Consider the following 13,608-nt stretch of genomic DNA (forward strand, 5'->3'; position numbering starts at 1 on the left):
GTTTTAAGAATATTGTTAGTTTTGCATTAAATATCCTTGCTTTTTCATTAAGCACTGTTATTTTAAAAGACAAAAATGTCATTTTAAAGAGGAACTGTTGGCACCGTTAAGTTGAATTTGTGTTGCATTATTTTTAAACAATTTAAATTAATGTTTCTGTGCTATAGCTATCGTTTGCCATGACATCACTGAATTTAGGCTTCATCACTTATTTTAACAAGCATTCCCCTGAGTTCTGTGCTACACGGCTGAAATTTATATGAGTATTATGGATTTGGAAAAGCAAAAAATTGCTCTTATTTCTGTGTAAAGTACTGCTTCTGGACAATGGCAAACAAATTCTGGATCTTAATCACAAAAAAAAACACAGGCTTTTACCCCTTGAGATAAAAACTGTTAATTATTCATTTATCATTAGACTTTCTCATTGCACACCAAATACAGAAAAACTATCCTTTCGAACAATTGCCACTTTGAAATTCTGTAGTTTAAAAATATATTTCCCAATTATTTTACAATTTGTGTCAAAATTAACCTTAATGTATAGTCCAGGATAAAGTAACACCAAAAATTGGAAAATACAGAGATTCTGTATAAGAATCTTATTACCTGTGTGCCAGCAGTGCCCTGAAGGTCATCTGATTCAGCCCCAGATAACTTGGCAGCAAGATTGACCAATCCCAGTTCCATTCAGTAATGGCTGACTGTTGAGGTATGGGAAGAAGCTATTGTTAGTTATTAATCAGAATTAATATAATCAGTAAATTAAAGCACCAGCTGTGATAGACTAACTAAGAAGGAGGGGGGTCTAGAACAAGGACTTAGACAGATGATATCAATCATGTCCACAGAAGAAGGTTTTTATTCCAATAAGACAGCAATTAATTTATAAATCCATTTGGGGATGTAGCCATTATTTATAAAAAGATAAATCAATTTTTCTGAGTCGTTATTCTTCCAACTCTTAATGGCATTTTGCCCAGCCACTTTCTCTGAGAGCTTGACTCTATTTGAAAAGCAAAATCATTGGCAACTTTTTATGTATTGTAGCAATTTACATTTTCTACTGTCAGCAAAAAGTTTATCAAGAAAAAGAACTTGGTGTAGCTGGAATTAATGCTGTATATTAATTAGTGCGAGATATTTTACTTGTCTATTGTTGTGTAAGGCATTGCAGTCACCAGATGGTTATTATAAATACCTATAGACAATATGAACTCAGGTAAATGCCCTGTTGCTTATTTAATTAATAAAATCTATCCTACAATAACTGTATGCAGACAAATGACGTACAACAATACCATGCTTACAAAGCAATACTTGTAGCTGTATAATATTAATATTATTAACTAAAGTTCAGCCAATAAGGAATAGTGACCATAATACAATTAAATTCAATATACTTGGGAGAGAGATTGCTCCCAAAATTAGTATGGTGAAGCTAATTTGGCTAGGACTATTTTTTTTTTTTTTAAAGATGAGGAAACTAGTCAAAACTGGGGAAATTAAAATCCTTATGACTCTGAATGGAAGCTACTTTCTCATACCATAATAAATAGTAACAGGAGTTATGTAAACCCCTAAACAAAAAGAGGGAAGGCAAACACCCATATATATGTATATTAATATATATACGGCTAAATGGCAAGGTTCAAGAGCTTATTTAAGCCAAACAAGTATCCTTTAGAAAATGGAAATCCAGCCCAAATGAAGCCAATAGGAAGTAATGTAACATAAACTGTAGCAAGCAGAGTTTCCAACAAGATTTGCAGGATCCCCTAATCCCACAGAACCTCTGGTGCTACTGGAGACTGCTGAATATACTCCACGGGTCCTCTTCCACCCAGCTGCTTTAACTCCCTCCCTGTCTCTCCGCCTTTCTCTTTCCCCCTCCTTCCTTCCTTCATTCACTCACAAATAATAAAAGTCAGGGAGAGAGGATAGAGAAAGGAAGAATGGGAGAGAGGGGCAGGGAAAGTGAAAGATAATAAGTGAGTAAATGGGGAAGAAGCTGAATGGTGGAAGTGAATGTCTAATGAAGAATGAATGAGGAGGAAAAAGTATCAAGAGTGAGATGAGAGACAGAAGGAGTTAATGAAGAGGGAGGAAAGAGAGTAAAAGAGGGAGAGGATGGAAGCAGGAAAGACAGTGCTCCAATGTTTAACTGTAAATTCAGGTAGTCATTCATTCTACACACAGAACAACAAAAAACAGAGGGAACACCAAAGATACGTGAAATCAGAAGGGCTAAAAAGAGGGGATTTGATGAGCAAACAGGAAAAAGAAAAAAAAAACCAAGAAATTGTGTACATGTAATAGGAGGAGGAAGCCTGGGAGAGAATTGGTCAGTCTGGTGGTAAAGTAAAGGAGATTGAGATGTCGGGACAAAGTGATAAAATTCAGAGTAACAAGTTGCTACGACTAGATGGTAAACATCAGGAGTTCTGAAAGAATGTAAATATGAAGTGGCTGAACTGTGAACATTAATTATGTGCTGTCTCAAATTAGCTACTAAACCAAAGAGCTGGAAGATAACACATGCACATAATATTTAATTAATATGCTAGGATTGATCCTGGGGTGTACAGAGCAGCAAACTTTATTTCAGGAGCAGGTAAATTGGCTGAAATTATAATTTAAAATAATTATTAAATCTCCTGATCATAGAATATCATGGTTGGAAGGGACCTCAGGAAGTCCTCTAGTCCAACCTCCTGCTCAAAGCAGGACCAATTCCCAACTAAATCATCGCAGCCAGGGCTTTGTCAAGCCTGACTTTAAAAACCTCTAAAAAAGGAGATTCCACCACCTCCCTAGGTAACCCATTCCAGTGCTTCACCACCCTCCTAGTGAAAAAGTTTTTCCTAATATCCAACCTGAATCTCCCTCACTGAAGCTTGAGACCATTACTCCTTGTTCTGTCATCTGGTACCACTGAGAACATGATACGATGGGGACAAATTAGCATGGCTTCAGAAAAGGAAAATCATGCCTCTAATCTACTATAATTCTTTGCATATGTGAAAAAGATAGCAAATAAGAGACAACCAGTTGCTATAGTTTATTAGTTCTTCTTATGGACTTTTTCAAAGGCTGTTTAAAAGACCATTAAACAGCCTTTGAAAAAGTCCATAACAAGAACTTATATTAAGGAAACCAAGTAGTCATGGGGTGAAAAGAAAATTATTGTCTTGTATTAGAAACTGGCTATAACACAGAAAAAAAAGAGTGAAAACAAATGGTCAAATTTCATAATGGCAGAAAGATAACAGGACATGGCTGCAAAGTCTGTCCTAAAATCACTGCTGTTCAATGATGTGGTAAAATAGGTGAACAGAGAGTGAGGTGGCAAAGCTTACAAATGATACAAAATCAGTCTGGTTACTCAAGACTAGAGAAGCTGTCAGGAAAAACCCAAGGTGGCAGATGAAATTCAGTGTTGACAAATGTAAAGTAATGCACGTTGAAAGGAATAATTTGAACTATTCATACATATTTCTGTGTTCTATTTAACTGTAGCCGTTAAGGAAAAAGACCTGGCAGTCATTGTGGACAGCTCAATATAGTCCTCTGCTCAATGTAGAAACAGAAGGAGTCCAGAAATCGATGATGAAAATGTTAAGTTAAAAAAAAAAAAAAGAACAAGAATTGTATATGAAGGGAGATTGAAAAGTTGGAACTGCTTTGTTTAGAGAAACCAAAAAAGAGAGAATATGATAGAGGTATATAAAATAATGAATGGTAAAAATGGGCCCCTAAATGTTTTGTGATTCTACATTCCTACAACTTGCTGCAAAATCTATCCTTTTTTGAAGATGCTGCAGAATTCAGTATTTTTGTATGAGAATCGCATATGGTTGCAGACAGGTGCTAGATGTTTTGTTTTCTGTCTCCTTGCCCTATCAGTTCCACCCTGCAGCTACCTCTTGCTTTCCAGGGAGAATTAATTGCGGAACAGAGGCTTATGGGGTTGGAGTGTGAAGAACACAGTAAAAATATTAATTGACAATTTTTTCATTTATATTTATTTTTAATATGAGCCCTAGTCAAAAGTACTGACAGGAAACAAATATTTTTGTAAAATATTATTTTCTATGATAATTTCCCCCTATTATATTGCTTAGGTAGCCTAGCTCCATGGATATAGGCTATCTTGCTGTTCAAGAGACCTGTCTCCAAACCTCTCTTCTCAATGAGTGCTAGGAAGTGGGAGCCTGTAACCAGCTTAAGAGGTTCATCCATGGCAACACTCTGCAGGCAGGCCTGCTACCCTTCTGATTCACCTACTCCCTGGTTTATTTAGGCTAATCCAAACCCAGTGATAATGGTCTGTGCATGAGGGAAGGGATTGTAAATGAAGAAGATTTTATGGGAACAGAGTAAGTTAACAGTGCTGCAGAATTCAGCTGATCTTGTTCCTGAATTCAGTGCCACTGTGCCAAGGAATACATGGACTCCTGAATAAACACAAAGTTGGCACTCCTATTTATGCTCTCATAGCAGAAGAACTTAAGCACAGTCTTTAGAATTGAAAGGCAACAAATATAAAACTGATAGAAGGAATACTCTTACACAATGCATAACTGGCTCACTGGCAAAAGATATTGTGAAGGCCAGAGGCTTAGTGGGATTCAAACAAGGATTCGACATTTATGTGGATAATGAAAACATATATTATATAAATATATATACTTAAATTATACACCTCTATTCCACTATAACGTGATCCGATATAACACAGGTTCGCATAGTGCGATAGCAGTGGGGCTCCGGCGGTGCTTTTAAAGGGTCCGGGGCTACAGCTGCTGTGGGGATCCCAGGGCCCTTTAAATCATCACTGGAGCCCTGCCACCCCTACCCTGGGGCTGTGGCAGTGTGGCTTGCTGGCAATTTAAAGGGCCCGGGGCTCTTGCTGCTGCAGAGTCCCAGGCCCTTCAAATCACTGCTGGAGCCCTGCCATAGCTACCCCCAGGCTGCGGCAGCGGGGCTCCACCAGTGATTTAAAGGGCCTGGGTCTCCCTGCATCCGAAGCACCAGGCTCTTTAAATCATCGCTGCAGCCCTGCCACTGCTACCCCAATATTAAGGCATTTCACCTATAACACGGTAGGGATTTTTGGCTCCCTATGACCATATTATATTGGGGTAGGGGTGTATATCGTAAAAATAAAGAAACAGATCAGGGATTTATAAACTCTCATGCTTCAGGGCAGAGGCCAACTACTGACTGATGGGGTTAAGAAGAAATTTAGGCAGAATAACTGTCCATTATGAGTTTTTTTGTAGCGTCCTTTGAAGAATCTAGCAGTAGAATCTGTCAGAGACCAGATAATGGATTAGACTGACTATTGGTCTATTCCAGTATGGCAGTTCCTATATTCATGTATTAAAATTACATTTTAAAGGAAATAAAATAAGATAACTTCTTTAATAGTATAATTAATTTCAGGAAGCAAGTTGATTTACTGACCAATAGGTTTGACACATGATACTTTAATGTCTATGGTCCATTAATTATTTTTATTGAAATGCTAGGACAGTTTTCCAAGTTCTGATAAACTGATTTTATGCTAACATTTCTGGAATCCAACACAATCCAATATGAACTGTCTCTTGTCACCTGCTGATTAATGGAGCACTGCAACTCTGTCATATAGCAAAAGAATTCTGCCCTGAGTTTTCAGTATTTGAAGGTCTTATTCTACTCACTATTAATGAATGTAGGCAAGAACTGTAACATGCATGATAAAAATATTATCTGTGTTCCAAATCTGGATACCATTTTTTTCCCAGTTGTCTAAGACAAGTAATCCCTCCCTTGAGTCCCCTTCATTTAGGATATTTACAAAGAAACTTATGAAACAAGAAAGAGCAACACAGGTTTAAAACTAGTTCAGATGGGGTCAGGAGCCTCAAATTAGTATTCATCTCCTTCATTCACACCATTAACACTTTCACTGAAATACATCACATGGATTAAATATCTATTAAACAATATGTAAGTTTTAGAAACTGGCGAATACAACGAAACTGCTCTTTAGCCATCACTAAAGAGAGCAGAGGTGATATCTTTACCTAATACGAAAGAAATTTGTACTGAAAAAAGATAAGGGGGTGTCTAGAAGAAGTTCTTACTGTGAACTTCAGTTTAACAGTTTAAAAATCAGCACTGAAATTGTGGGGGTGCCTACAGGGATTAAGAAGATTGGCAAAGCCTCCAAATAAATTTTTCAAAAGTGCCTAAGTGATCTAGGCACATAAATCTCATTTTAAAAGTGACTTTTGAGATTTGTACCCTAAGTGCCGTTCACTAAGGTCCATGCCTTAGCCACAGGAGAAAATCAGACTTAGGGAGTTTTGATGATTTTACCTTAGATCTATTACTTAAAAAAAAAAAAAAAATGCTGACCTGGCATGGTACTAGTTTCTGGAATTAGATACCTTAATGTTTTAACTGATTAGCCTAATATGAACATCAGAAATACACAGTTTTGTCATTTTTTTTTCTATTTAATCTATATCGATCTACATATTTCAAATTCAACCATTACTCCAGTGTCTGGTATTTTTGACAATGACTGTCATCAGGTAGTGTGTTTTATGGATTTTTTTCATCATTTCTCCCAAATATGCACTTCAAGCTTTGCCACTGTCTTCAACAGAAAGACCCAGTCCATTGTATCTAGATAATGAAAAATCATCCATAAAAATGTGCTTCTCATATTCATACTGAAGAAACGTAGCTATATGTGAAAGAATACAAATTCTTCAAGTACATGAGATCCACATCAAAGCAACAATACAGATAAAAGAATAGGGGAGAAAATGTGTCAATGACAAACCCTTGCATAGCACAAATGGATTAGAAGTCAGCACTTTAGAGGCCAAGCACCCAAGCAATTTTATGAAGTTTGTGCCTATGCCAATTAGTTCATTATCATGATTTCAACACCTACCATCTAGTCTGACCACATTATATCTATCTATCTATCTATCTATCTATCACAGGCCACTAAATTTCACTCAGTTACTCTAAATTTCACCCAGTTACTCCTTTATTAAGGACAATAACTTGCGTTTGGCTGAAGAAAATTTTTCAGGAATATCCAGACTTGATTTGAAGACTTCAAGAAATGGAGAATCCATCACTTCCTGAGATAGCTTGTTTCAACAGTCTATCACCCCCATTGTTAAAAATGTTTGCCTTTTCTTTCCAAATTTGAATTTGTCTGGCTTCACCTTCCATAAGTTGTTGTTACGCCTTCCTCCACTAGATTAAACACCCCTTTAGTATCTGGTATTTTTGCCTTGTAAAGTTACTCCTATGCTGTAATCAAGTCAGCTCTTGATCTTCTTTTTAAGGTAAACAGATTGAAAGGCATTTTCTTCATCCTTCAAATAACTGTTGTCTCTCTTTTCTGCACCCTTTCCAATTTTTCAGCATCCTTTTAAAAATGTGAACACCAGAACTTCACACAATATTTCAGTGTCGTCTTCAACAACGCCACATCTGGAGGTAAAATTATCTTCCTACTCCTACGCACTACTCCCTTGTTTATACAGACAAGGATCACATTAGCTCTTTTTACCACAGCATCACTTGAGAAATCATGTCAAGTTGCTTGTCCACTGATTCCTCAATTATTTTCAGAGTTACTGCTTTCCAGGACTGCCTCATTGTGTAGGTATGACCTGTATTCCTTATAATATTATATATTATATTTTCATTGATAGAAATTGAAACTTTCAAAAACTTTCACTAACCTGATCAAACATATTTGCACAATATTGGCGGTGCACCCGGAAAGGGTTGAAAACAGGCTGCTCTTCTGCGCTCCTCAATGTCAAATGCAAATGTTCAATGGGCATTACATTCTCTTCTGAAGAATTCCCACAAGACAGCAGCTCTTTCAAGTATTCCTTTTAAGAAGAAATACAAGTCAATGAGTACCACCTATCCTTGATGGCAACAGTCTGGTCAAATTCCACATATAAATTTATCTTTGCCCAACCAGATTATCATCAGATCTCTCCCTCCTCCCCACACTTTCTTCTCTCTGCCCCACTAGGCTTCAGCCAGGCCCAGAGTACCTGACAGCAGCATCTGCATGTAAATGAGGATTTAGTACAGGAAAAAGGAACTCCAGAGGGTAGGAATATGGACCCCAAACAGAAAAAGTAATAATATTGATAGGAGGAATAGTCAGGTAGAAGATACAAATAGTGAAAGGATTATACTTAATCTGTCTAGGAAATAGTGTGAAGTCAGATGAGATGACTGTACACTAATGCAACAAAGGAAATGTTTGTACACTAATGCAAGAAGCCTAGGCAACAAAGTAGTGGAACTAGTATTACTGGTGCAGGATGCAAAACCAAATAGTATAAAGACAACAGAAATACGGTGTAATAGCAGTTGTGACTGGAATAGAGGCAATGATGGATATGTGCTTCCCAAGAGAGAAAGAAATAAAAGGTAATTGTGATGGGGTACCATTGTACAACAATGATGTGGTACAGTAAGGAAATAAGCATTGTATGTCAATGATGCAGCAGACACAAGAAATAAGAAGTGATACCATTAGCATGGATAAAACAGAATGAGTTTGGCTCAAAATCACTTTGGGGAAAGATTGTAAAAGAGATTCTATTAAGATAGTGTGAGAGGTCTGCTCTAGACCACCCCAGGCTGGAATCTGGAAATGGACAGAGATCTCTTTGATGTTATGAGAGAGATAAATACTATCAAAAATTGTGTCATTATGGAAGACTAACTTCCTAGATATAGACTGGAGAACAAATATTACTAATAATGGTATGACCCACTTATTCCTGGATGGCAGCAGACACGTCTTCAAATAGTAGTGAACCAACAAGAGGTGATGCTTTTTTAGATTTGGCTTGAATAAGTAATGAAGACATTATAGACATTCTATTTGTAGAAAATAACCTTGGACTGAATGATCACAACTTGTTTCTATTTAAATTAAATGGAAGGATAATCAAAAAAACTGGCAAATGTTGAGAAATTAAGGGAACTAGTTAGTGAAGTAAACTAGTCTGATGATCTCAAGGCCTTAAATGTGGAGGAGAATTGACATTTATTTAAGTTAAAGGTGCAGAAACTATCTGGAATTTGTATCCCAAGCATGTAGGGATGGACTCTAGCACTTACTGAATGAATAACCACTTCAAAAAGGATATTAGGAATAAGGAAAGATCCTAAAAAGAAAGGGACTGATCAGCAAAGACAGCTATACCTTGGAGGTCAGAAAGTATAGGGATAAAATAAGAATTGCCAAAAGTCAAGCTGAGTTATACCTTGCAACAGAAATTAAAACAAATAGTAAAAGATTCTTTAGCCATATAAATAAAAAGAAGAAAAGAAGAAGTGGGCAGCCACTATGCAGTGAGGATGGGTTAGAAATTAAAGATAATCTAGCTATAATATGTATAATATGGCTGCAAAAATAAATTAATACTTTGCCTCAGTTTTCAATAAGGATGCTAATGTTGAACACGGGGGCAAAGGCAAGATGGTTAATGGGAATGAGTGTATAGAAATTATGCAAAACTCAAAAATAATTTAATGTACTCAGATTGGGAAGGGTGGCAGGGGAGTGGATAAACTGCATCACAGAATACTGAAAGAACTGTCACATAAAATTGCAAGTCTGATACCAAAGATTTTCAATATATCTGTTAAACTGGAGGTGGTATGGTATGACTGTAGAATAGAAAATATAGTATCTATATTTAAAAAAGAAGGAAAAAATAAGCCAGTCAACTATGCACCTGCTAGTTTGACCTCAAAAGTATGCAAGATTTTAGAATACATTTTAAAGAAAAGAATAACTAAAGATGTGAAGGTAAATGGAAAATGGGACAAAATGCAATATATGTTTACCAGAGGTAGATCATGCCAGTTTACTCTGATATCCTTATTTGTAAGATAACTGATGTTTTTAGACCAGCAAAATATAATAAATCTAATCTATCTGGACTTTAGTAAAGTATTTGATATGGTATCACACAGGAAATCATTAGTTAAACTGGAGAAGCTGGGGATTAGTACAGGAATTGTAAGGAACTAGTTAATGGGGAAACAACTATAAGTTGTGCTAAAAGGAAAACTATTGGTCAGGAGGGAGGTTACTAGTGGAGTTCCTCATGGATCGATTTTCGGACAAATCTTATTTTTACTTAACAACAATACAGAGGAGGATCGGAATATTCTACTAGAAGAACTGGATGACCTTGAGGACTGGAATAATACAAATGGGATGAAATTTAATGTCCAAAGTGAAAGATCATGTACTTACAGACTATAAAACTTTCTGCTATAAGCTGTGTGCTCATCAGTTGAAAATGACAGAAGAGGAAAAAGACCTGGGTATATTAGTGAAAATATCCATTTGTGATACGTTAGAACATTTGGAGACTCAAACTGGATTGTATAGCCTGGCAATTAGGTGTTGTGTGGCATGCACACTTCATAACCATGAACATTTCATAACCATTCAAAGCTGTAAAAGATCCTGCATCCTCCAATTCTCTCTTTCCAACAATCAGTGCAGCCACAGAACCAGTCCCTGCTTTCCTCATTAGTTTAAGGCAGTTAGACTTATATATATTAATGTGTTAAAGTTAATTAGTGCTTGTTTTTGACATTTTTTTTATATCAGTTCTTCTTAGTCTAAACTGTGGTAGAACATTTGTTGCCTGACATAATGGGTGAAGTCAAGAAGATAGGCATCAGAAAAAACAGCTTTTGCTCTAATAAAGTGTTCATCTTGGAAAAGTGTGTATAAACTCTTGGAGAGGAGTAGTGGAGCCATTACCAATGAAAGAACAGTTTCTCCTAAGTAACTTTCTTTTCTTCGCCACACAAATGTGAAGAATATCTGGATATTGATTTTGTAGATAGTCTCTTTCAAAGGAATTGATGTAGACATTGATGAGTATTCTATTTACATAAGTAAGGACACACTGCACCTCCAGGTGGTCAATGAGTAAACTCTATACATCTTTCTACTAAACCTGTTTAGTTCCAGATATAGGAATGGGCTTCTTCAAGAAGCAAGGAAACTTTTACACTGTGACCCAGATTCTCTAGTACACTTTAACTTTGCTCAATACCTCTGAGTGAGGGAGAAGGGAGTACATAGGCAACTCTTGAAATCATTCTGCAAGTTCCCTACCACCAGGTAAGCTATGGGCCAATTTAATTCCCACCACAAATTGGAGCAGTCTGAAGGCTGTTCTAATGCACTCTTTATGCTGAGCTTTTGGGAAGTGTTGTTACACTGGCTCTATGCCAGCCAGAGATTCTCCCATGCTCAGGGAATCAGTAGTTGAAAATTTCTGGCCCTTTTGGGTATTTCCACACTGCATCTTGGAGCAAGTTTCCCTGCTCAGATTTGTGTTTGAGGGGCTCATGCTCACATGCTAAAAACGGCTGTGTAGGTGTTGCTTTGACATTGCCCACCAGGCTTGAGACCCTGAGCTCCAGCCACAATGTCTACAAAGCTATTTTTACAGCGGAAGCTCAAGTATGTGAACCCAGGCTTGAAGGCTCCCGTACAGATACAGTGAAGACAAACCCTTTGTGTTACCAGAGCAAAGCATACAGTCTTCAGTAGGGGCTAGAATCTGTCACATTGACTTTAGAATAGCCCAAAATTCTGTTTTCCATAGAAATAAGTTACTTGGCATAGATGAAAAGAATGGTCTTTGACATTATTAGGAAAACATTATGAAGGAAGGACATCTCAGATTGTTTCCTGCAAGATTAAGGATTCTCGTTTGAGGGCAAAGGATGCTGTTACTTTTTGAAGTCTCTGAATACAATGATACAATTGGAAGTGAAAATTGTTACTTGGAACTTTTGGCTCCAATAAATCACCCATTTATTCCCAAATTTCAAAAATGTTTTTTACTTATTACTTGATGTCATAAAATGACCAAGTTATGGTGAAAGACTATGACCGTTATTTGTATAAATTTACTAGGCCTTTTGCATATACAACGCCCTCAGATAAGCAGTATTACAATCAGAGCTTTCAACTGTGGGATCCCTTGATTTCTCAATGGAGGGTACTCGACTTTGGACTTGCTTTCCCTGTGGAGAGCATCAGAACATGATGTAAGACCTATCTTTTTACAAAGGCATTTTCTTGTGTTGGAAAGACTGGTGCAGATACATTTTGAGGCAGAAATTTAACCAACAATGGTAAATTTGTTATTTTAAGTATTGTTTTATTACTGCATTTCAGCTAAGAGACCAAGAAATGAGTGTGTTTCATAAATGTAGAAATAAATACAAATAAAACCAAATTTGCAAGTATATTGTATGTTCTGTGACTGGGTGTGAAACAATAATGTGAACAGAACATTCTTGACTCATATGCAGTGTTGTTGTAGTAGTGTCAATCTCAGGATATTAGTGAGACAAGGTGGGTGAGGTAATATCTTTTACTGGACCAACTTCTGCTAGTGAGAGACACAAGCTTTGGAGCCTACACAGAGCTCTTCTTCTTAAGAGCTCTGTGTAAGTTTGAAAGCTTGTCTCTCTTTCACCAACAGAAGTTGGTCCAATAAAAGATATTACCTCACCCACTTTGTCTCTCTATCATTGACTTAGTCTATGAAAGGCTGTTTTCTTTGGTAGCCACCAGATGACAATTTCTATTTATTTATTTATTTATATTATTTTTGATGAATACATAACTTCGGTACCACAGATCCACAAAATCTATTTAAATTTCAATAGCTTCATGGTACTGGTTTCACAAAGTAAAGCTACTAAAGATCACCATCCCATTTTCTCCATTCTTTGGCATGATTACTCTGAGCAGCCAGTTACTCATTTTTCACGTTAGCTTCTGTTCACATTACAAATCTTAAACAAGTTATGGAACGCAGTGTTTAAAAGTGCTTAGCATGATTTTGTGCCAAAAACTATACATTTTTGAAGTGGTTTCACAGCCATGTTGAAGAAATCTGTTTGAGCCTTGCCAGGGTCTTGAGTATGGCCCCATTGAAAATGTTTTCACTTAAAGCTGTCGTACTCTTCACTTCATTGCTTAAACTGTTGAGTGGTGTTGAGAGATGCTATTAAACAGATACTATGTTCTACACCAAATAAGGCAAAATTTCAGTGATTTCTCTATATATGCCTACTTTTATACGGACATACATCATAGCTAAGATTTACAAAAGGAGATGTGCAAAGTTGGGCTCCAAAGTCCATATTTAGGCAACTAAACAACTGACTTGATTTTCTGAAGTGATGAGTGACCAGATGCTCCTATTGACATAATACAGACTTAAGTGCCTAACTGTGGATTTAGGAGCAAGACTGTAGGCAGTCATTTTTGAAAATCTTGGCCTATGCCTACATTTGCAGTATCATGCATTCATATTCTCAAGTTATATGCACTTGCTTATACTATAACTATAAATATATATATATATACTACTACAGATGTACATGCCTGAATTTACGTAATTTTTAAAAAAGCATTACTTTTATAATGCTTTTTTAAAAATTACGTAAATTCAGGCATGTACATCTGTAGTATCACTAGGGTTCCCAACCCTCCTGGTT

At 36.7% G+C, this 13,608-nt stretch overlaps 1 protein-coding gene across 6 annotated transcripts in view; it reads right to left on the reverse strand.

Annotated features, from left to right (window-relative positions):
• KIAA0825 (KIAA0825 ortholog) overlaps positions 1 to 13,608 on the reverse strand; it is a 392,242-nt gene that overhangs the window by 175,653 nt on the left and 202,981 nt on the right. For all 6 annotated transcript variants that reach the window (XM_050943864.1, XM_050943863.1, XM_050943867.1 and 3 more), the window contains 2 exons: positions 7,764 to 7,919; positions 610 to 704 (listed from right to left, as the gene is read on the reverse strand). In XM_050943864.1, coding sequence (XP_050799821.1) covers positions 610 to 704; positions 7,764 to 7,919 — 251 coding nt within the window. The remainder of the gene's footprint in view (positions 1 to 609; positions 705 to 7,763; positions 7,920 to 13,608) is intronic.

The sequence above is a fragment of the Gopherus flavomarginatus genome, chromosome 3 (assembly GCF_025201925.1).
Source record: "Gopherus flavomarginatus isolate rGopFla2 chromosome 3, rGopFla2.mat.asm, whole genome shotgun sequence".
In the NCBI taxonomy this organism is placed as follows: domain Eukaryota; kingdom Metazoa; phylum Chordata; order Testudines; family Testudinidae; genus Gopherus; species Gopherus flavomarginatus.